This window comes from Bos javanicus, chromosome 24 (genome assembly GCF_032452875.1).
Source record: "Bos javanicus breed banteng chromosome 24, ARS-OSU_banteng_1.0, whole genome shotgun sequence".
Lineage (NCBI taxonomy): Eukaryota > Metazoa > Chordata > Mammalia > Artiodactyla > Bovidae > Bos > Bos javanicus.
The window spans coordinates 19,951,648-19,976,529 of NC_083891.1; the positions used below are offsets into that span (position 1 = coordinate 19,951,648).

General features: G+C 39.8%; 1 protein-coding gene across 5 annotated transcripts in view; it reads right to left on the reverse strand.

Moving 5' to 3' along the window:
- Positions 1-24,882, reverse strand: part of KIAA1328 (KIAA1328 ortholog) — a 427,554-nt gene that overhangs the window by 52,895 nt on the left and 349,777 nt on the right. For all 5 annotated transcript variants that reach the window (XM_061400423.1, XM_061400422.1, XM_061400426.1 and 2 more), the window contains one exon: positions 11,031-11,139. In XM_061400423.1, the coding sequence (XP_061256407.1) occupies positions 11,031-11,139 (109 nt within the window). The remainder of the gene's footprint in view (positions 1-11,030; positions 11,140-24,882) is intronic.

Sequence of the window (24,882 nt, forward strand, 5' to 3'; positions counted from 1 at the left end):
TATTATTATTTAATATGAACATTAATCCAGGTGATTTTTAAATTGTCAAAATGTGGAAAGGATGAATTCTCCAAGAAGCACAACAGCAGGCAGGACTTTCATATGACATGCAATTACATACAAGATTCGTCTGCTTCCTACTTGTTGTCCTGGTCTGGAATGGAGCCTTCTCAACTCTAATGATTGGCTCTGGTTTTCAAGTAGCCCATGTCCTATGACAGGGAAAGCTTGAAGCAGGGTCCCGATTCTAATACAAGTCACAATCCACTTCAGAATTTCCCAGCTTTCCCAAAGGAAGAAACACCCTCTCATGTGTACTAGTAATCATGTTCCCCTTGCTGGCCAAGAGGCTTACCTTCCAGACAAGTTGATCATTTTACAGCCATTTGGGGGTGAGTACAAAGCAATGAGATGATGAGCTTTCAATCCTAGTAACAGTCTTATTTCAGTAGGCACCCACAACAGAAAGAAGATCAATGAAAGTCTTGGTGAGTAAATATGTAATGCACTGGCCAACTACTCTTGAGTTTCAAGACCAACTTGGACTCTTTCTTTCATGGGTAATATTAGGATTTGTACACCAAGTGGCCCATCAGATTAGATCAGATCAGATCAGTCGCTCAGTCGTGTCTGACTCTTTGCGACCCCATGAATAGCAGCACGCCAGGCATCCCTGTCCATCACCAACTCCTGGAGTTCACTCAGACTCACGTCCATCGAGTCAGTGATGCCATCCAGCCATCTCATCCTCTGTCATCCCCTTCTCTTCTTGCCCCCAATCCCTCCCAGCATCAGAGTCTTTTCCAATGAGTCAACTCTTCGCATGAGGTGGCCAAAGTACTGGAGTTTCAGTTTTAGCATCATTCCTTCCAACGAAATCCCAGGGCTGATTTCCTTCAGAATGGACTGGTTGGATCTCCTTGCACTCCAAGGGACTCTCAAGTTTTCTCCAACACCACAGTTCAAAAGCATCAATTCTTCGGCGCTCAGCCTTCTTCACAGTTCAATTCTCACATCCATACATGACCACAGGAAAAACCATAGCCTTGACTAGACAAACCTTTGTTGGCAAAGTAATGTCTCTGCTTTTGAATATGCTATCTAGGTTGGTCATAACTTTCCTTCCAAGGAGTAAGCGTCTTTTAATTTCATGGCTGCAGTCACCATCTGTAGTGATTTTGGAGCCCAGAAAAATAAAGTCTGACACTGTGTCCACTGTTTCCCCATCTATTTCCCATGAAGTGATGGGACCAGATGCCATGATCTTCCTTTTCTGAATGTTGAGCTTTAAGCCAATTTTTTCACTCTCCACTTTCACTTTCATCAAGAGGCTTTGAGTTCCTCTTCACTTTCTGCCATAAGGGTGGTGTCATCTGCATATCTGAGGTTATTGATATTTCTCCCAGCAATCTTGATTCCAGCTTGTGTTTCTTCCAGTCCAGCGTTTCTCATGATGTACTCTGCATATAAGTTAAATAAACAGGGTGACAATATACAGCCTTGATGTACTCCTTTTCCTATCTGGAAGCAGTCTGTTGTTCCATGTCCAGTTCTAACTGTTGCTTCCTGACCTGCATATAAATTTCTCAAGAGGCAGATCAGGTGGTCTGGTATTCCCATCTCTTTCAGAATTTTCCACAGTTGATTGTGATCCACACAGTCAAAGGCTTTGGCATAGTCAATAAAGCAGACATAGATGCTTTTCTGGAACTCTCTTGCTTTTTCCATGATCCAGTGGATGTCGGCAATTTGATCTCTGGTTTCTCTGCCTTTTCTAAAACCAGCTTGAACATCAGGAAGTTCACGGTTCACATATTGCTGAAGCCTGGCTTGGAGGGTTTTGAGCATTACTTTACTAGCGTGTGAGATGAGTGCAATTGCGTGGTAGTTTGAGCATTCTTTGGCATTGCTTTTCTTTGGGATTGGAATGAAAACTGATCTTTTCCAGTCCCATACATAGTCCCCAAAAGGTGTATTAATGTAATGAAAATAACAATATTCATGTGTTTCCCTTTATTATTTACAAGAAATTTCTATGTACCTGTCTCAAATTTTGTGGTTAGACTCACAAAAATTTGTAGATAATGCAAAATGCTAAAATGAGTTTCTCCATAAGAAATAAAGAGAACGTAGGTTGAATGTGAAAAAAAAGGACTGCAATATCTTTTTTGGGAGAGGGGCTTATTAATATCAAAAGCAAATAGTTTATGGGAAAATGTGAAAAGTGTTAAATATATTAAAACATATGGAGAAGAAAATGGCAACCCACTTCAGTATTCTTGCCTGGAGAATCCCATGGACAGAGGAGCCTGGTAGGCTACAGTCTACGGGGTCACAAAGAGTTGGACACAACTGAGCGACTTCACTCACTCATTCAATATAACACATGTATATATTTGAATACATAAACAGTGTGCAAAAATGTCCAACTGAGCTGAAAATGCATTAGTCAATGACTATTAACTGCTACATTATTCTCTGTCTTCTTCACGGCAAGTCTTGTTGTTGATAGTGTCTTTGATTGTACTCAGTGGCATACTTGGCACTCTCACACACAATCCTGACCATTCTTGTCCTAAGGCAAAGTATGTAGCCTACACTAATACCCAGTCAGCTTTTTCAGCATGACTAATGACCTTAATTTAGACTTCAAGGATACCAACTTTTTTCTGTTTTACTCCAAGTGTCTTTCCTAAAGTAAAATCTAATGATTTCCAGATACAATTTCATTTAAACCTCAAAAAAGAAAAAAACTTCAGTAAACACATGTTCACGGAGCATTATCTCAGGAAACGTAAATTACACCTGGCCTCCTGTCAACTGGCAAGGCCAGCAATACCCACAAGTTGCTTGTCCCTGTGCTTTGAATGATGTGGAGCCAAGTTGGTTTATCTCCTTAGCATTTCTAAACTACTGGCCAGCAGGAAACCCAAAGATTTTGAAAAGAAGTTTAAACTATGTTATTCTGAAATCAATTATTTATGAAAAAATACTCATCTCTCCATTACTTTATCTTCAAAATGTGTAACTTACTCTGAAATCAAGAGACAAATGTACATGTTTCCATTTTGATCTCATCTCTAAATGGAGGGTATGGTTTTGACATAGGATAGACAGCTGGAAAACTGAGGTCCATGTGGTTGAGGGACTTTGTCAAGGTTTTGCTACTGCTAAGCAAAGAGGCAGGATGAATATAGGTCTTTGGACTTTAATTCTCAAGGCCTTTCCTGTAAGCCATGCTGCCTGCCTGCATGTAAGGATATTAACTTGAGGAAACCAAAACAGAAAACTAGCTACAGGCCTAAGCAGAGCTTTAGAAGAAGCTCTATGATATGGATGAACACAAGATAATGGAGTGGTATACATTCTACATTCACTTAGTGAAGATAATTGTGAGATATTAAGGAAGCAACAAATCTCAGTGCAAAGAACATGCCAAAACTGGTCACAATTGAGAGCTTGCTGTCATCCAGTCTGGAAACCTCCTGACAACCTAAACATTTCCAATTCTCATACAATGGGAAAATCTTCAAGTAGATGAAAATGTGAGGAAGTTCTGGGAAATAAATGAAGCACAATGAATGTATTAATATTAGCTGGGTATAAACATGATTCTTTTGTAGATACAGAGAAGAAATGAAGGAAAATTGTTGTCTACACGAATACATGAACTGATACATTTAAAAGGAAATAGTCATTTTGGGGGATTCCCTGGTGGTCCAGAGACTTGGCACTTTCACTGCCATGGGCCTGGGTTCGATCCCTGGTTGGAGAACTAAGATCCCAGGAGCCACATGGTGTGGCTGAATGAATAAATAAAAGGAAACATCCATTTTTTGATCACTAATTCATTCTTTCATTCATCCAATAAATATTTTATCGAATGTCTACCATGAGCCAGGCCCTGCTCAGCACAGGGATGCAGTAATGAATACAACAGAAATCTTCATCCTCAGGAGTTTACGTTCCATGTGACACAGGTGAGGCAGATGACAAAATATATCAGTAAATTACACAGTCTATTGGAAGGTGATAAGTACTGTGAAAAAAGGATAAAGCAGAGAAGGAGAAAAGTGGCAGAAAGCATTAGGAATTATTTCCTCAGGCATCTTTCTCCTGTTTGCTGAGAGTTCCTTCATGGATAGAATGATGTGTCCATACACTTCACAGAGAAGAAAGCCATCAACAATATGTCCCAGTGATTAGTCTCCAATTTCAACAACTGAGATTACTGAATGGAGTTCTTCAAGGATCTCTTAATAATTTTTTTTCACTGCAGGCTACCGATGTATCCTGATAGTACTTTGGGGAGAGGATGACAATGGCTACGGAAAACTGCTGACCGAGGGTAGAGGCCCTAGGATAGGAGAGAGGCAGAAAGGAGAAAGGGAGAATGCCAGTGTGCAGGGGTTGGGCAGTGAGAAGATGGGCAGCTCCAGAGTGTGTCTTTAGACCAAGTATGTCGGAGTCATCTGGGAACATCACAGAGTTCAGTGATGTTCAAAAATTGTACATCACTGGTGCCCGTTTCTGGCAATTCTGGTTCAATTAACCCAGGTAAGGCCCAGAAACTGCTACTTTGACAGATTCCTAAGTGACTCCAATGTGCACATAGATTTCCAAACCACTGCTCTAAAGGGAATTAAGCCCTTTCAGAATTTTCACAAAGGGATAATTATGAAAAGAAATCCATTATAAATAACTTTGAATGCAGGGTTATTCAGCTTGCTTCTAAGCCACATTTCTGCACAGCTCTGCCACTCAGGGCATTTTGCAAGGGGAGCCTGTGTCATTCACATATACTGTGTTCCAGGTGCTCCCCCAAATCTAGTTGCCCAGAGCACAGAAAAGGAAGCTAACCTTGAGGGCGTATTGTCACCCAGCCCCAAGTTAAGGCTTTGCATATCTAGTCATGTCTAATCCTCTGAGCAAATTTGCAAGGTGGTTTAAAATCTCTTATTTTCACATGAGGAATCAGGCTCAGGTATGTCTGCAAGAGCATTTCCATGGTAAATATTAAAAAATGCAGCAGTACTGCCCACTCTTAGATGAGCCTAACCCTATTCCTAACCTTTTGTCAGGGAATTCACATAGAGTCTGGAATTATAACAGCAAGGTCCAAATCTGAGCTCTGTTTCTTATTGCTTGTGTGGTCCTGGGAAGTTCTACAATGACAGCTCCTATTAGCCATGTACCAAGACTGTGCTCGGTACTTTATGTGATCTATCTTGCTTAACCATGATGACAAGCCTATGAGGGAGATATTATTATCCCCATTTTATAGATTAAACTAAGGGATTTGCTCAAAATCACACAAACTAGCATTGAAACCTAGGCCTATTAACCTGGGTGTTATAATCATTATCCCCAGGCTCTTAAATGTTCTATAATTGCTTCTCTGAGCTTTACTTTCTCTTGATTGTGAGGATTACATTAGGCAACATATATAATTTTTATAAAAGCAGTTAAGTGACTAGGACAGTAAGTAACACTCAACAAATGTTTCTTAATACTGAAGTGAAGGGAATTTGATGACCTTGGACCAAATGAGCAAGTCTAAATGAGGCCCAAAACTGAAATGATGGCAGGAACTGAAAATACTGAACAGATGTCACTAATCACAGCATTTTTCAGAGTTCAGTCCCCTAGAGAAGACCCACCGAGGAAGCATAATCCTCACCTATTGCTGGCTCAACAAAGAAATAACATAATTATGTCATATGTTCCAAAGATAACAGGTTTTTTTTTGCAACTACTTGGCACTATAGAGTGTAAAATAATGAAATGGGTTTCCTTTCTATGAATGTGTGCTCTTTATTTTCTTTTAAATATTGTTTTCAAAATTACCTAAGTAATACATTGTTGTTATAAAACATATGGAAAATACAGAAACATATGAGCAGTAAAATAGCTCTTATAATCCCTTCACTAGAATTTAGAGGGATTTCCTGAGACTAGGACTAGAACTCTAAGTGGCTAGTAAATGTAAGCTGTAACGATGCGCACTTTCTCTGTACTGTATGTTCCTTCTATATCAAGAATGTATTGACAGGTATCCTCAAGCTGAATTCATTTCTTGGAATTAAACTATGTCTTTATTATTTCTATTTAGCCTATTTGTTTCTGTTTTCTTAATTTACACACTCTATAAGCAGTGTGTACAAGAGGAATGGATGATTATATTAATGGCTTTTAACAGTGGGAATTATAGTAACAGCCCAAATCATGGCTTAATTAAAAGCAACATCTCTTCATCAAACACACAAAAATTTCCATGCATGCAACTGTTCTTGGTATTAATGCACCTGCTAGCAGGGAATTTCAATTTATCAACTTGGCTTAAATAAAAATCCTTTTGAATGGCTGCGCTTTTCATCTCCTGATATGTAAGATAGGTATATTTATAACTTCATATTTTCTTTTACATATTCAACCAATTCTTTTCTAAAGTTTTCACATTATCCCTTTTTATTTGTCATCATTTTGTGCAATATTTCATTTTGTTGTTCAGTTGCTAAGTTGTGTCTGATTCTTTGCAATCCCATGGACAGAAGCATGTCAGGCTTCCCTGTCTGTCACTATCTCCTGGAGTTCATTAAGTTTTGTTTTTATTTTGTTATTTACAATACACACAAAATGGAAATGTTATAGTGAATGGTACTTTATGGGTAATGTGAAATTGTTATTCTGAGGGTAGACAAAGTTAAAATAACAGTCCTTGGCCTAGAAGTTCACACTTTTGGAAATCATTATGAAAATTCTAAGAGAAATCCAATACTTTGAAAATGAGTTTTAACAGTCATTAAAAAGAGCTTTACAATGACACGTGATTTGTATGAACATATATTGTGAAAGGACATATCTGAACATACCCAACACAATACCTGATACACAATAGGCATTCGATGAATAGAAGCCAGTATCGTCACATACAGTCACCACTCATAGGCTCTACTGTATAGAGGCAGTGAGGTCTGCCGTTCAAACAGACCACATAAAGCCAAGTAGCGCCTGCAAGGCTCTAGTTTGAGGTTATGGATTTTAGTTTAGTTCTCCACCTTGGGAGAATAACACATTGTTATGTGCTAGGCACATGAGGGGATCTGGTTAGGTACTAAAAATATTGTGTGAGTGTCTAGGAGAGGAAAAGTTCTGATTTAAAAAAAAAAAGAATTTCTGATAGGATTCTGGGCACAAGTGCAAGAAAGTGTTGCAATCTGGCTATTGTGTGTGATGGAAACACAATCCTTTCCCTTTTCTCAGATTAACTTCCTATCAAGTTATAAAAACAAATTCTGACCCTTAAAGTAAGTCTGTCAGATTCTTACTCTAAATCAGAGTTTTATGGGCTTACTGCCTATATCTCAGAACTAAATCCAAGCTTCACACAGTGTGAATGAATGAAAAAACACTGAAATTTGGGATCAGAAAAAAGAAAAAAAGAAGTAAAAGTCATCCAAACAGCTAAGAAGCAACGCCTGGGTCCTTTAATCTCAACCTCAATGGATGCTCCACAATTGACTTTCAAGTCAGCTGCGTGTGAACAGTAGCCTGTGAGCACGACTGTGTCCTGGCAACTGCTCTATAAAAAGCTCGGCAAGGTAGAAACTTACAGCAAAATTTTTGGAACATATTAAGCGTATGGTTTGACAGCAAAGGGCCAAGGCCTCAAAAAACAAACAAACAAATTCAGCTTATTATTTCTTTTTAAAGTTTCCCCAATAAGCTATTAAGTCCTTTATAGCACATACACAAATATTTCCCAAACTCCCTCAACAAAAAACAAGCTCTACAAAATCATCTCCCATGACATACATCAAAAAACAAACCAAACAAAGTAAAACAGAAAACTTCAACTTGCTATTGTGATATAAACTAATCTTTCTGAAAAAAAAAAAAAACCTAGATTACTGGGGTGAACAGTATGTCCTAGAAATAGGCCAGCCACAGCTCCAGTTCCAAAAATTGACTAATTGGCCATGATTTGGTGACATCTGTCTTTCTCTCTTCATATCTCAGAGTGGGGGTGGGGGAACAGTTCAAGAGTACTGGCCTTAGGTCTTCTGAGTCAGGGAAGAACAGCAAGAAGGGGCCTTAGTAACCTTTTACTTCAGGGACTGAGTGAGTAACACCTGCCGCAGGCCTGGTATTTGTCTTTGTTTATCAGTTTAGAACAATCATCACTGAGTTGTCATAAGACCGAGGGAAACTCCACGAATACTTTAAAAAGTGACAAGACTTCTGCTTCAATGAACAGCTTCACAAGATACTGTCTTCATTTTAATACAAAATGTTCCAGATATACATATCTGAATAGAAAAAGATACCACCATTTAAAAAATACACAGCATGTAATAGACTTTTCTCCTCAAATCTGAAATAAAAGATTTGAAGATTCAAAACTACATTAATGCAAATATCTGCCTGTTGCAAGTATGCTTTTTGATTAAATTGGCATACATCAAGTACAATTAGAAAGGTTATTTATAACGAAGAAATACATAATTCTGCATCTTAATGGGGATGACAATTACAGCTGACGGTTGCTAATTAACATTACTTCTTCTGCTCTGGATCTCAGATATTTCTTATATGATCTTTATGCTGGCAACGGACACAACTAATTCTAGAAGGCCCAAAAGGGTTAATTATCAGCAACATTTCTGCTCATAACAAATTCACTGGTAACTTGCCCAGCTCTGGCTCCACACTGGAGACCAGAAGATCAAGCTGAATTGGGTAAACTCTGACTCAGAATTGTGTCAGGAAAAGTATTTATTCAACTTACTCTGCAAGCAAAGATGCACCAACCCACTGGTATTCGGAATGACAGGGAGAAAAGTCCCTCCAGTCCCCTCTTCAGGTGTAATGGTCTAGGGGTGTTGTCTGTTCTGGTCCAGCAGAAACGTGTGGCACTGTTTAGCTCAGTGGTGCCACCTTCTTGTGCCAAGATGCCCACTGTGCCTACTTTCTTGGACACCTCAGGAGTGTGTGATCGGTGTTGGAGGCCAGACGTAAAATAGAAAGACAGAAGCATTGCCACTCTCAGCACAGAAAACTATAAAGCCCTCTTTGCTTGTGCTGTAAATTACATATTTATTTTGTTAGCATGAGATAGATGAATATTTTCACACACAAAGGTGCCCTGCTAAAATCAGGATAAGTGATATTAATGTCCTATGGTCAGTATTATTGAACCTCGAAAGCAATAAACTTTATGCGTCAATAAATATTACATTTGCAACATAGTTAACATTCCCTTACTGTCTCTAGCACTTATTACACATTGTAACCGCAAGTCTACAATACATTATTCATATTTGGGGTGTCACCAAGTGATGGATTGCTGTAGGAGAGGCTGTCCTTTAAATAAATCAACAAATAAAAATGCAAATGTTAACATTTTCAGCCACAACTTTTCCCATCTTGAATGGGGAATGAAAATTTCACATTATACTGACAGGCAGCAGAGAGAACAATTAACAACCTACACTGTGAATGAGAAAGATGACTTTGCCACGCTGGGTTTTATCACCTGCCCATGGACCCATATGGGACTCTCCTAGGTGTTAGCACTTTCAGAGAACAAAGGAAAAACTGTCTCCCACGGCCCCTGTTCCATCCCCATCCTTTTCTGCAGGTCTTGACAATTCTTGGAATTTTGGGTAGACAGGGAAAGGGCTTTTATTCTTGTTCTTCTCAGTACTGTCAAAGGTTTCTTGGAATGAAGAATAATAGGCTTTCCTTTTGCATTAAAAGCTTATATGTAAAAGTAGTCTATAAAAATTCCTTTTCTACACTTTGAAATAAAAATAATTCAAATAATCTTGATTCCGAAATCTGGAAAGCAACCACTGTGCTTCCTTGGTAACCGATTTTCATAGTACTGAGTCTTTTTTTCAACTCTGCACTTTGTATTGCAGACCTATAATATGCCATCACGCACTTCTAAGGGTAAAATCTGGGGTGCTGCACATTGTTTTATTTAGCCAAATGCTCATTATTTAAGAAGCTTCTGAGAATCTGTATCTAGCTGATCTGCAGCATTAAGAACTAACAGAAAAAGAATCCTTTTTTTAAGGTCCGTAGATATGAGTCTTCACTGCAATTTTAACCTGGGCTTGTAAAACTCCACAAAGTTGATATGGTCATTTCAGAAAATGTGTGCTGAGGATGTTCTATAAAACCCTACTGGGGAACATTTTATTCTTCTTTTTCATGCCTCTCACGAAATTGAAGTGCAATTATCAAAAACACATTAGAGTAGTGTTAAAGATCTGCTTCAAGATCTTCGCGTCAAAGATAGGAAAATTCATTCGAAAACCCAGATTGCCTTTCCTCTTACCTTAACTCCTCCATTACTATTATCCTCTGTGTTGAGTCATTTCCCAAAAGTTCTTTAAAATTAAGTCTTAAAATCTATATTTATTGGATAAGATGCTAGGATTTTAAGTGCTTAAAAAATCACATCCCCAAGGAAACACAAACATGCCCTTTTGGTGTTAATGTTTATATATTCGGTGTTAAATGTATAACATAGGAATTGGCTTATTAGACATGAGAAATTTTAATAACATATTTCTTTTCTTGACTGTAGAAAAAGCCAATCAAAGTATCAGCTCCTCAAATGTCTCTGTATAAGTAAATGTTGATAGTCATTTAACTGTAGTACAAAACCCACTATGGTTTTCAGTATCAATTGATTCAGTAAGTTAAGTGTATAGTCCAAGTGTATAACCATTTCGGGATAAATTGGGTAGGACCCGCTCCTAAACATTTTCTGATTAAAGGTAGGATTAGCTTTGTGTTTCTATGGAAACCTTGTCAATTACCATTACCAATTAAGGACAAGCATGGATAAAGGAAAGGGTTCCAGGAGTTCTACCTGGTCGTATCTAGATGCTTCCAAATAAGGGCCTCTCTCTTGAGTTGGAGACATAAGAACTGTTAAGATTTTTCACTTTTTATTAAATAACTCAGCAAAAGTTCTCACCTGGAGAATGGTAAAGCAAAGAATCCCTGAAACTCACCGGGAGCCGTCATGTTGGGATGATGATGTAGCTGGGGTTACAAGCTCCTTCTGGCTCCCTGTTGTCATAGGAGACGTGGATGCATCTTTTCGAACTTCTGCCACTGTCCCTGCATGTACAATAAAGGAACTAATTCAGGCATTCAATAAAAGAAAATGCAAGAGTCTATCATGAATAATATATCAGAGATTATAGGAATCCCCAAGCTTTAGAAGTAAGCTGTCTTCCCCTCTGAAATGCAACAATGGCAGATGGAAAACTCGGTGGGTTGTTTTGGTTTTGTAAACACCAGTGGTCCACAATATCTTGTTTTTAAAAACATGGATTTGTGCAATAACAGACTAATTAGAGATCTGGTTGGTAAACCTGATTATTAAAGTCTTGATGATTTGCGTTTAGGGTAAAGACACCCAAGAAAGTCGATTGCTTTATTTTGCTCCTTTTAACTGTCATAAGAAAAGTTCTTTCCTCTCCTTGACAAAATAGAAAATAGAAAATTTGTACCTTTAAGCCCTCCAAATTAAATTGATTCTACCCCCAAAAAACTTTCAAAGTAGGCATAAATTATGAATGCTTCTTTTAAAGAACTCAACATTGGGCTAAAACAAGTAAGATGCTCAACTCACCATTCTGGGGCTAATTTGGTTTCTGTTTCTAACAAGCAAGGTTTAGTTGGTAATTATGTTTTACTTTTGGGGGGCTAAGTAATAACATGGCATGGAAAGAAAAATCTTTTGTTTTTGTTTTATTATTACTTATTTAATAATTTTCTCTTTTTAAAAACATTTTAAACAAAAATTTCCAACTTTTCATTTATTAAAAATATAATTGAGCTTTTTCATGTATCAAATTCTCATGATAAAGCTGGAGAGACCTTGCAGATCATCTCACCTTACTTCTTTTTTGATAGATGCTTTTTATAGGAAGAGTTCTGGCTACTGTTTAATTTTTTAAAAATGTTTTAAAAAATTTTATTGGAGTCCAGTTGACTTATAATGCTGTGTTAGTTTCTGCCAAACAGCAAAGTGCATCAGTTGTTACCTATTCATAACTCTCCTCTTTTAGACTCTTTTCTAATAGGTCATTATGGAGGACTAAGAACAGTTCCCTGCGCTATACAGTAGGTCCTTATTAGTTATCTGTTTTATATATAGCAGTGTGTGTATGTCAATCCCAATCTCCCAATTTCTCCCTCCCCTCTGCTTCTGCTTTTCCCCCTGGTAAACCATAAGTTTGTTTTCTATATCTGTGACTTTATTCCTGTTTTGTAAATAAGTTCATCTGTGTCATTTTTTAAGGATTCCACATATAAGTAGTATCATATATGTGTCTTTCTCTCTCTGACTTACTTCACTCAGTATGACAATCTCCAGGTCCATGTTGATGCAAATGGCATTATTTTTTCTTTTTTATGGCTGAGTAATATTACATGATCTATATGTACCATATCATATTTGTGTGTGGGTGATTTCCCACATTTACTGTATGTTTGCCTTTACCAGGCAAATGAGCTTTCCCATTTTTAATTTTCTTGTTTCTATTATAGCTATGGTCTCTTTTTGTTTTCTTTTTACCCTGCCTAGAGAAGTTTCTTTAGCATTTGTTGTAAAGCTGTTTGGTAGTGATGAATTCTCTTAGATTTTGCTTGTCTGTAAAGCTTTTGATTTCTCTGTACAATCTAAATGAATACCTTGCTGGGTAGAGTATTGTAGGTTGTAGGTTTTTCCCTCTCAACACTTTAAATAAAGCATGCCACTCTCTTCTGGCCTGCAGAGGTTCTGCTGAAAAATCAGCTTATAACCTTATAGGTATTACTTTGTATGTTATCTACTGGTTTTAATATTTTTTTCTTTGTATTTAATTTTTGTTAATTTGATCAGTATGTGTCTTGACATGTTTCCCCTTGCGTTTATACTGTGTGGGACTCTCTGAACTTCCTGGATGTGACTATTTCCTTTCCCATGTTATAATCTCTTCAAATATTTCCTTAGGCCTTTGTCTCCTGGGACCCCTATAATGCAGATGTTGGTGTGTTTAACGTTGTCCCAGAGGTCTCTGAGACTGTCCTCCTTTCTGTTCCTTCTTTTTCTTTATTCTGTTCCGCAGCAGTGATTTCCACCACTCTGTCTTCCAGCTCACTTCTTTGCTCTTATGCCTCAGTTATTCTACTATTGATTCCTTCTAGTGTATTTCACATTTCAGTTATTGTGTTGTTTATGTCTATTTGTTCTTTAAATCTTCTGTCTTTTTGTTAAACATTTCTTGTACCTTGTTGGCCTGTGTCTCCATTCTTTTTCCAAGATTTTGGATCTTTATTATTATTATTTTGATGCTTTTTCAGGTAGATTGTCTATCTCCTCTTCATTTAGTTGTTCATGTAGGTTTTTATCTTGTTCCTTCGTCTGTAACTGAGACATATTTCTCTGTTGACTCGTTTTGTCTAACTTACTGTGTTTATGGTCTCCTTTCCACTGGCTGCAGAATCGTAGTGCCTCTTGCTTCTAATGTATGTCCCCTGGTGGCTGAGGTCCATCCAGGGGCTTGTGCAGGCTTCATCGTGGAAGGAACTGGTGCCCTGTGGTGGGTGGAGTTGGGTCTTGTCCTTATAGAGGGCAGAGCTGTGTCGGGAATGTGTTGGGGATGGGGTAAGCTTAGGACAACTTTAGGCAGTCTGTCTGCTGATGGGTAGGGCTGTGTTTCTGTCTTGCTGGTTGCTTGACTGGAGGCATTTCAATACTGGAACCTGCAGGTTGTTGAGTGGTTCCACATGGGGACCCCTGAGAGAGCTCACACCGATTAATACTCCCCGATGCCTCCACTAACAATGTCCTTGCCTCCACAGTGAACTACTGTCAATCGCTGTCTCTCCAGGCGATTCTCCAAGACCCCTGGGTAGGTACAACCCAGGTTCCTATGGAGGTATTGCTTTCTGCTAGGTCCCAGTGAATGTAAAATCTTGTGTGTGCCCTTCAAGAGTGGAGTCTCTGTTTCCCCCAGCCCTGTGGAGCTCCTTTACCTAAGCCCTGCTGACCTTCAAGACTAAATGCTGGCAGTTCTTCCACCCAATTCCAGACTCTCAGACAGCCTTAGAGGGCTATTTTCACACGTGTGTGTGTGTGTGTGTGTTTATTGCTTAGTGAGAGGGCTGTTTTTAGTATGAACATTTGCCACCTCTTTCCTCAGTGTATGCTGGCCATGATCCCCTTGATAGGGGGGTTTGGCTGGTGTGGTGACCAGAGCCTGCCCTGGATATTGAGCCGAGGGGGCTCCCCTTTGCTCTGTAGTTTCACTGCTCTGTCAGGGACAGGGCCTGCTCCCGAGCTGCTGTAGTAGAGGCCCCAGATCTTATTCTTGCTGTGCTTCTCATATGTGGTGCAAGGTCGGCAGGTTTGGGGCACTCCCACTGGGAGAGAAGACACTGAGAGTTCCTCTCCGGCACTATTTGTCTGTGGGGATGCTTTCTTGTGTCATTTTTCACCTGTTGTGTGAGCTCCCAAGTTACTGTGTTGCTGGCACTGCTCTCAGCCCCACTGTAACAGTGTGTATGCCAGCACTTGGCCCTGGTGTCTTATCAGGCTTTGTTTTCACCAGGCTGCCAGCATAAATCCACTCAAATCAGGTCTCAGGATTGCAGGAATCCTGGATCTGGACCCACTGCAGGCACTACAGGGGCAGCTCGGGCTCTGACTTGGTCCACTCCTGAGTGTATGTGCTGACAGGTTCCACAGCTGCTACAACCAGATCTGTCTCAGCTGTGGGGGCACTTGTCCATTCAGCTGTTCCGCAGGTGCTGAGTTTATGAAGATGGTCACAGGTATTTAATCTGTGGTTCATGCAGCGGCAGGGAGAGATTTCAGACCTTCTTCCTTCCTTGCATAGTCCCTGGGGTTCAGCTTGGGTTTCAGCCTCACCTCTATGCATGGGCCACCACAGGGATCTGCTCCCCACCTGTGAGAGGGGGCAGAGGCAGCGCCTGAGGTGCACTGGCACTTCGGTGGGAGGGGGCAGAGGTGGCAACTGGCTGGGGTGTGGGTGCTCACCCAGGCAGGAGCAGGGGAGGCAGCAGCCGACTGGGACGAGGCTGTAAGCAGCGCTGCCCTTCATGCCTCACTCAGCAGTAGAGTTTCACTTCTACGGCACTCTGGGCTCCTTCCAGCAGCACTCCTGGAGTGGAGCACCTCACTCCTATCCCCTCAGGCTGTCTCCGGGCAGCCAACAGCAGTCCTCTTGTCGGGTCTGCTCTCCAAACCCCACGTTCCACACCAGTGCCCCGTCCACACGGGCAGACACACGTCTGAGGCTGAGGAGCGCAGGGCTGCGCACAGCCCGCCTGTGAATGGCTCACTCTGTCCCGCCTGCCACAGACCGGCTGCGGCACTCTCCTCCAGAACCCAAGTCCCCCCTTCTGCCTGAGCAGATCTCCCCACAGTGAGGAGGATCCCCTGGGCACAGGAACCTCTCCTCTCCTCCAGTTCCTCACCCCCTCAACCCAGACCCACAGACCCTGTCCTGCTTCCTCTCCTTTTCTCTCTTTCATCTTTTCCTGTCCGTTTAGGTGTCCAGGGTCCTCTGCCAGTGTTCAGCAGGTGCTGTGAGAACTGCTCCATTTGTAGATGTATTCTTGATGCCTCTGTGGCAAGATGTGAACTCCACATCCTGTCACTCCGCCATCTTATCCTTCCCCCTCCTTCTTCTTCTTAATGTTATTTTCCACATAATATTATGTGGAATATTTTGTATATTCCAAAAATACACAAAACATTCTTGTATTTTTCTTGGAAGACTATAAGAATCTCATTCACAATTTTCTTCTGGTTCCTAGGAAACTGTTGCCCAAACCGAGGAAAGAAGTTATCTGGGAAGAGTCACTATCTCTTTGAGGAAATGGTGAATATTCAAACGATCTGAAAAGACAGCTTTGGTGTGTTAGGAATACCAGATCAGGAATACCATATGCTAACTCAGGGAATGGCAGGGTTTAGCTGTGACCTGAGAAAACCAGGCCTGCATAAGCTAAGAGTCTTACATCTGTAGAGATTAGCATCAAAACAATTACCAAGATCCTGGTATTTAAAAGCCATACTCAATACTAACTGTTCTCTATCATGTAGAGATGTAAAAAGCCAGCTGGCCAAAAGCACAATTCAGACTTCTTATACACAAACCTGTGGGACCCTCAACCCAAACCAGTACTTTCTAATAGTGGACATAAACTCCATCAGTTCATACAATGCATGAGTCAGTAAATGTTTACCAAGTACTTAATGATACACAGGGGCTAGTACCAGGATTAAATTCAGGCTTAGTTTATGGAGAAGGGAAGGAAGATGTGAGTAAGAAATGAGACATTCTGAACAATCTGGTGAAGAACCATAAATAACTCAAGGCAGTAGAAAACAGTAGAAGGTATTAATAACAGCCAACAGATAACAGTGTGCTTACTATGGGCCTGTTACTGTTCTAAGCCTTTTCCATATACCATGTATTCATTTTGCTTTTTAAAAAAATTGCTTCATTGAAGTATAATTTGAACACCACAAAATGTATCCCTCTTAAGGTACAGTTTGATAAACAGTAGTAAATGTACATAGCCAGTTTTTAATATTTTTGTCATGTGTTTGTTTTTATAATTCAATTTTAAAGTATTTCATCACTCCAAAAGGTTTCCTTATACCCATTTATAGTCACTCTCTTCTCTCTGACTGTTCTGCTCATATCCCCCTCCAGCTCCATATCTATAGTTTTGCCACTTCTTAACATTACTTATGTTTATCCTTATAAAAACTCTTTGTGACATATACTATTTCTTAATATCTAATTACAGATGGGGAAAATAAACTGTAGGGGACTTAAATGACCCGCCCAAGGTCACAAAGCTAGTAAGTGACCAGCATTTGATCCCAGAGTTTTCACTATTATGCTATACTGCTGTGAAATATAATATGAAAAGTCTGAGGAATTAAGAAGTGGGAGAGATCACATCTAGCTTTAGGGTTAGGGAAGATCTGATGCAGGAGGTGGAATTTTGAAAGAAAGGAACAGGGGGCATGGAGTTCACAAAAGCATTAAATTAAAAAAACCTTATAGCTAAATATTTAATAAATTCAGGAAATAGTTAAATAGTTCTTGAGCATCACTATGTCCTTCGCTAACCACTTTAAATCACTTCACTTGCATTATCTTACTAATCTTTATACCAGTTAGTAAATTATATTATTGTCCTCATCTTACAGATAAGGATGTGGATATTGTGAAAAGGGCAAGCAACCTGTCCAATATCACACACGGCTGGTCAGAACAAGTCTGGGCTCTGAATGCAGTTAAGGTCTATTTGATTCTGAATTGCAAACTCTCAGACAAAGACACTGTGTTAGTTGGACTCAAATCTAAAACAAAGCAGCAACAACAATTAAAAAAAATCCACACTGGTCTTTGGAGAGATTATTCTTGTAGCAGAGCTTAGAACAGAATGGAACAGAGAGAACGAAGGCGGGAAACGCAGTTCACCATGACTACAAATACTGGGTGGGATCCTGGGTGATGGAAAGGAAGAGATGGAATTTGGAAAAATGGCACTGGTCAACCTATTTGCAGGGCAGAAACAGAGACACAGACGTAGAGAATGGACTGTGGACACAGCGGGGAAGGAGAGGGTGGGACGAACTGAGAGCAGCACTGACCTACACACACTACCATGAGTGAAACAGATAGTGGGAAGCTGCTGAATAACACAGGGGGCCACCTGGGTGCTCTGTGACAGCCAAGATGGCTGGGACGGGTGGGAGTGGGAGGGAGGCTCCAGAGGGAGGGAGTATACACACACACACACACATACACACACACTTAAAGCTGATTAGTGCTGTTGTACGGCTGAAACCAACACAACATTGAAAAGCAATTATCCTCCAATTAAAAAAAAACACAGACTAATAATGAACATCAGAGCTTAGCCTGGCCTAGTTTAAGTGTGTTCAGAACGCTGACATTAGCCTATAGCTGAGAAATATCTAAAACAAAGTCTATTTTATGATAAAGTGTTGAATATCTAAAAAAATAATAATAATAATAGGAAGAGAAACAACTGGGAGGGACTTGTGGCTGAGGCGAGGGGGAAGAAGAAATGCCTGGTAGTAATAAGAGAAGTATCTTGTTAGTCACTATTACACGAAACTTGAACATTAGTCTTTTTTTCTCTGCTTTGATACTTCTTGCAAAAACTTGGTTGAGACAATTGATATTTGATAGGAAATTTTTTTAAAGAAATTTTAATAGAGTACAGAGACTTCTATATTCTTCATAAATACACAGAATTATGAGGAATCCTTCATAATTGCAGGTACAATAATGTATGTATATATGCTCATTCATTTTTCTAGGTCAAGGGACCATAGTTTTCATTAAATTCTGAAAGAGACCCCAAAAAGTTAAGAATGATTGCTGTAAGGCATAGGGCAAATTTACCTCTTTTTGTTAATTCTTTAAGCTCTATTCCTTATTAAGTTTACAGGAAGCTATATATCAGCTTTTAATATTTATACCTTCTATAAAATTTGATTTAATATTAAGTATACCAACAATTACATATAGTTAATGCATATTCATAGAATGACATCTCTCTCTCTAAACACACACATACACACACACAATGTACACATTTTAAAAACAAAAGTGCTGTTAAGACTATCATCCATTAGGCTGATACTTTCCACACATAAAGGCATATGTTTATACATATGTAAATATATGTGAATATATTTATGTAAATAAACACATATATCTTTGCATACACAGATGGAATTGAATATAATGGATCATATCCTATTTATACAGAGCTGGGGATATGTCTGCTCATCCATCAATCAACATCTTATGATAAGAGAACTTCTTTGAGTTCAATGTTTAAGAAAACTCCATTTCTGGGCCTTTGTTTCATTTTGCATTTTTAAAATAGCTGAGCTATATTATAGTATTCAGTATAGTTCAAAGAATAAACAGTAAAGAAAACAGGGTAAGCCCTTTCTAGATCAAGAAAATGTACTGGTGGCATGCCACCTGGAAGCATCACCAATACACATCTCTAACTACAACCTCTTTTTGCCTCCAAGAGCCAGCCACTAGTCTTTTAATTACTACCTTTCTTCTTTATAGTTTTACCACTTTAGGTATGCATCCCAGAATGTGGCTTAGTTTTGATGCTTTAAAACTTTATACAAAGAGAAATATATATATATATATATATATATATATATATATATATTCTTTCTGAGACTTCTTTTGCTCAACATTATGTCTGTGAGATAAGTCTGTGTTGATGGTTTACATACCTGCAGTCTGCTTCCTTTGCTACACAGTATTCCATTGCATGCATTTATGACTTCTTATCTCCTTTGCGATTGATGGGCATTTGGAGTGTTTCTGGTTTGGGGCTATTTTGAAGAACGCTGCTGTGACAGAGGCTGCTAGTTATCCACCACAATGCACACAGCTAGACTGTATTCCCTGCTCTCCCTTGTAACTATGGATGGTCACATGGAAAACTAGTGGACACTGCTGGTGCCACTTCAGGCCTATTAAAAATCTCGAAACCTCTCATATGTAGTTTTTCATACCCCTACTCATCCTCATTGACTTTCTACGGTGGGGCTAACAGTTTCTTACACAAACTCTTTTAGGAAACAAAGGGAGAAAAGACTTTCTGACTTATTTAAAAAGAAAATTGTGGTAAAAAACATATTTACCATTTTAACGTGTACAATTAGGGGCTTCCCAGGTGGCGCTAGTGGTAAAAAACCTCCCTGCCGAAGCAGGAGACACAAGAGACGTGGGTTTGATCCTTGGGTCAGGAGGATCCCCTGGAGAAGGGCATGACAACCCACTCCAGTATTCTTACCTGGAGAATCCCATGGACAGAGGAGCCTGGTGGGCTACGGTCAATGGGGGTCACAAAGAGTCAGACACAACATAAGCGACTTAGCATGCATGTATGCAACGTGTACAATTCACTGGCATTAGGTGCATTATAAGAATGTTGTGTAACCACTGCAATGCTCTAGTTCCACAACTTTTCACTACTATAAATGGAAACCCTGTACCAAGTAAGCAGTCATTCTCCATTTTCCCTTCCCCCACACCCCCTGGGAACCACTTAATGTCCTTTGTCTATTTTGGGTAGTTATATAAATAGAATCATATAACATGATTCCATCAACATGGTCTTTTGTGTCTGACTACTTTCACTGAGCAAGATGTCATTGAGGTATATCCACACTGTAGCATGGATAAGAAGTTTATTCTTTCCTATGGTTAAATTATATTCTACTATATGGATTTTTTGCATTTTGTTTCATCTGTTCATGGACATTTGGGTTCCTCCCACCTTTTGCATATTATGAATAGAGTTGTTATGATAACATGTGTGTAAGATTTGCTTGAAAGCATTTGAGTGGAACTGACAAGTTTTGTGGTAATTCTGTGTTCATGTATTGAAGAATTATCAAAGTGTTTTCTACAATGCTCCTCAATTTTAAAGTCCTAGCAGCAATGTATGAGGGTTCTGATTTCTCTACATGCTTTCTAACTTATTCTTGGCATGTGTAGAAAATACATTATTTTAATTTTTGGGGCATCTTGGGTATCTCAGCTGGTAAAGAATCTGCCAGCAATGCAGAAGACCCCAGTTTGATCCCTGGGTGAGGAAGTTGCTCTGGAGAAGGGATTGGCTACCCACTCCAGTATTTTTGGGCTTCCCTAGTGGCTCAGATGGTAAAGAATCCACCTGCAATGAGGGAGACCTGGGTTCAATCCCTGGGTTGGGAAGAGGGCATGGCAACCCACTCCAGTATTCTTGTCTGGAGGAGCCTGGAGGGCTACACTCCATGGGGTTGCAAGGAGTTAGAAAAGACTGAGCAACTGAACACACAGCACATTTTAATTTTTGATTTCTTGACTATTCTTTTTATTGGAGTACAGTTGTTTTACCCTGCTGTGTCAGTTTCTGCTGTACAGCAAAGTGAATCAGCCATGTGTATACATATATTTGGTGTTTCCTTGGTGGCTCAGATGGTAAAGAATCTGCCTGCAATGGAGGAGACCCAGGTTCAATCCCTGGGTTGGGAAGATCCCCTGGAGAAAGGAATGGCTATCCACTCCAGTATTCTTGCCTGGAGAATTCCATGGACAGAGGAGCCTGGCGGGCTATGGGTTCCAGTCTATGGGGTCGCAAAGAGTTGGAGATGACTGAGCAACAAACACTTTCACTTTTCTTATATAAATTGCCTCTTTTGGATTTCCTTCCCATTTGGGTCACCACCGAGCACTGAGTAGAGTTCCCTGTGCTGCACAGTAGGTTCTCATTAGGTATCTATTTTACACATAGTAATGTATATATGTAAGTTCCAATCTCCCAATTCATCCCATCCATCTCCTTTCCCCCTTGGTATCCATACATTAGTTCTCTATGTCTGTGTCTCTATTTCTGCTTTGCAAATAAGATCACCTTTATCATTTTTCTAGACTTTATATATATACATTACTATACAACATTTTTTTTTTCTGACTTACATCACTCTGTATGACAATCTCTAGGTCAATCTATGTTTCTGTAAATGACACAAATGCATTCCTTTTTATGGCTGAGTAATATTTCATTATATATATGTACCACATTTTCTTCCTTTTTTTTTAAACTAGAGAGTAATTTCTCCACAATGGTGTATTGGTTTCTGCTGCACAACACCATGTATCAGCCATAAACATATATGTATGTATATATACATATATCCCTTCCCTCTTGAACCTCTCCTCCCCCAATTCCACCCCTCTAGGTCATCACAGAGTGCCAGGCTGGCTGAGCTCCCTGTGCCACACAGTAGCTTCCCATTCCACTCCAGACATGGTAGTATATAATGTCAATGCTATTCTCTCGATTTGTCCCACCCTCTCCTTCCCCCACTGTGTTCAGAAGACTCTCCTCTACGCCTGTATCTCTATTCCTGTCCTGAAGTATGTTCATCAGTACCACTTTTCTAGATTCCATATATATGGACTAACATACAATATTTGTTTTTCTCTTTGGTTCACCCACCTCATTTCAACAGACTCCTATCTGTTCTTTTTTATGGCTGAGTAACATTCCACTGTGTGTGTGTATATATATATATATATATACCTCAACTTCTTTATCTATTCATCTGTTGATGGACATCTAGATTGCTTCCATGTCCTGGTTATTGTAAATAGTGCTTCAATGAACACTGGGGTACATGGGCCTTTTTCAATTATGGTTTTCTCAGGGCATATGCCCAGTAGCCAGAGAAGGCAATGGCACTCCACTCCAGTACTCTTGCCTGGAAAATCCCATGGATGGAGGAGCCTGGTAGGCTGCAGTCCATGGGGTCGCTAAGAGTCGGACACGACTGAGCGACTTTACTTTCTCTTTTCACTTTCATGCATTGGAGAAGGAAATGGCAACCCACTTCAGTGTTCTTGCCTGGAGAATCCCAGGGACGGGGGAGCCTGGTGGGCTGCCGTCTAAGGGGTGGCACAGAGTCGGACATGACTGAAATGACTTAGCATAGCATGCCGAGTAGTGGGATTGCTGGGTAATATGGTAGCTTTATTCCTAGTTTTTAAACGTAATCTCCATACTGTTCTCCACATTGGTTGTATCAATTTACATTTCCACCAACAGTGCAAGGGGGTTCCCTTTTCACCACACCCTCTCCAGCATCTATAATTTGTACAATTTTTTTTTAATTTAATTTTATTTTATTTTTAAACTTTACATAATTGTATTAGTTTTGCCAAATATCAATTTGTAGAATTTTGATAATGGTCATTCTGACTGGTGGGAGTTACTACCTCATTGCAATTTTGATTTGCATTTCTCTAATAATGAGCAATGTTGAGCATCTTTTCATGTGTTTATTGGCCATATGTATGTCTTCTTTGGAGAAATGTCTGTTTAGGTCTTCCGCCCATTTTTTGATTGGGTTGCTTGTTGTTCTGGTATTGATCTGGCTTGTATATTTTGGAAATTAATCCTTTGTCAGTTGCTTCATCTGTGATTATTTCCTCCCATTCTGAGTGCTGCCTTTTCATCTTGCTTACAGTTTTCTTTGCTGTGCAAAAGCTTTTAAGTTTAATTAGGCCCCATTTGCTTATTATTTTTTTTTTTTAATTTCCATTACTTTGGGAGCTGGGTCAAAGAGGATCTTGCTGCAATTGATGTCAAAGAGTGCACTGCCTAAGTTTTCCTAGAAGAGCTTTACAGTTTCTGACCTTACATTTAGGTCTTTAATCCATTTTGAGATTATGTTTGTGTATGATGTTAGGAAGTGTTCTAATTTCACTATGTTACATGCACCTGTCCAGTTTCTCAGCACTTACTGAAGAGGTTGTCTTTTCTGCATTGTATATTTGTTTTTTTTATTTGTATATTTATATTTATACAAATTATACAAATATATTTATTTGTATATTTCCTTTATCTAAGATAAGGTGCCCATAGGTGTGTGGGTTTATCTCTGGGATTTCTATCTTGTTCCATTTGATCTATATTTTTGCTTTTGTGCTAGTACCATACTGTCTTGATGACTGTACTTTGTAATACCGTCTGAAATCCGGAAGATTGATTTCTCCAGGTCTGTTTTTCTTTCTCAAGATGGTTTTGGCTATTTGGGGTCTTTTGTGATTCCATACAAATTGCAAACTTTTTGATTCAAGTTCTGAGAAAAATGCCATTGATAATTTGATAGGGATTGTGCTGAATCTGGGAGATGGCAATGGCAACCCACTCCAGTACTCTTGCCTGGAAAATCCCATGGGCAGAGGAGCCTGGTGGGCTGCAGTCCATGGGGTCACTAGGAGTCAGACACGACTGAGTGACTTCACTTTATTTTTTCACTTTCATGCATTGGAGAAGGAAATGGCAACTCACTCCAGTGTTCTTGCCTGGAGAATCCCAGGGACGGTGGAGCCTGGTGGGCTGCCGTCTATGGGGTCGCACAGAGTCGGACACGACTGAAGCGACATAGCAGGGGCAGTGCTGAATCTGTAGACTGCTTTGGGTAGCACAGTTATTTCCATAATATTGATTCTTCCAATCCAATAATATGGTATATCTCTCTATCTATTTGTGTCATTCTTGATTTCGTTGACCAGTGTCTTATAGTTTTCTGCATACAGGTGTTTTGTCGCCTTCAGTTCAGTTCAGTTCAGTTGCTCAGTTGTGTCAAACCCTTTGTGACCCCATGAATCACAGCACACCAGGCCCCCTGTCCATCACCAACTCCCGGAGTTCACTCAGACTCACATCCATCCAGTCAGTGATGCCATCCAGCCATCTCATCCTCTGTCGTCCCTTTCTCCTCCTGCCTCCAATCTCTCCCAGCATCAGAGTCTTTTCCAATGAGTCAACTCTTTGCATGAGGTGGCCAAAGTACTGGACTTTCGGCTTTAGCATCATTCTTTCCAAAGAAATCTCAGGGCTGATCTCTTTCAGAATGGACTGGTTGGATCTCCTTGCAGTCCAAGGGACTCCCAAGAGTCTTCTCCAACACCACAGTTCAAAAGCATCAATTCTTCAGCGCTCAGCTTTCTTCACAGGTCAACTCTCACATCCATATATGACCACTGGAAAAACCATAGCCTTGACTAGACAGACCTTTGTTGGCAAAATAATATTTCTGCTTTTGAATATGCTATCTAGGTTGGTCATAACTTTTCTTCCAAGGAGTAAGCATCTTTTAATTTCATGGCTGCAGTCACCACCTGCAGTGATTTTGGAGCCCCCAAAATAAAGTCTGACACTGTTTCCACTGTTTCCCCATCTATTTCACATGAAGTGATGGGA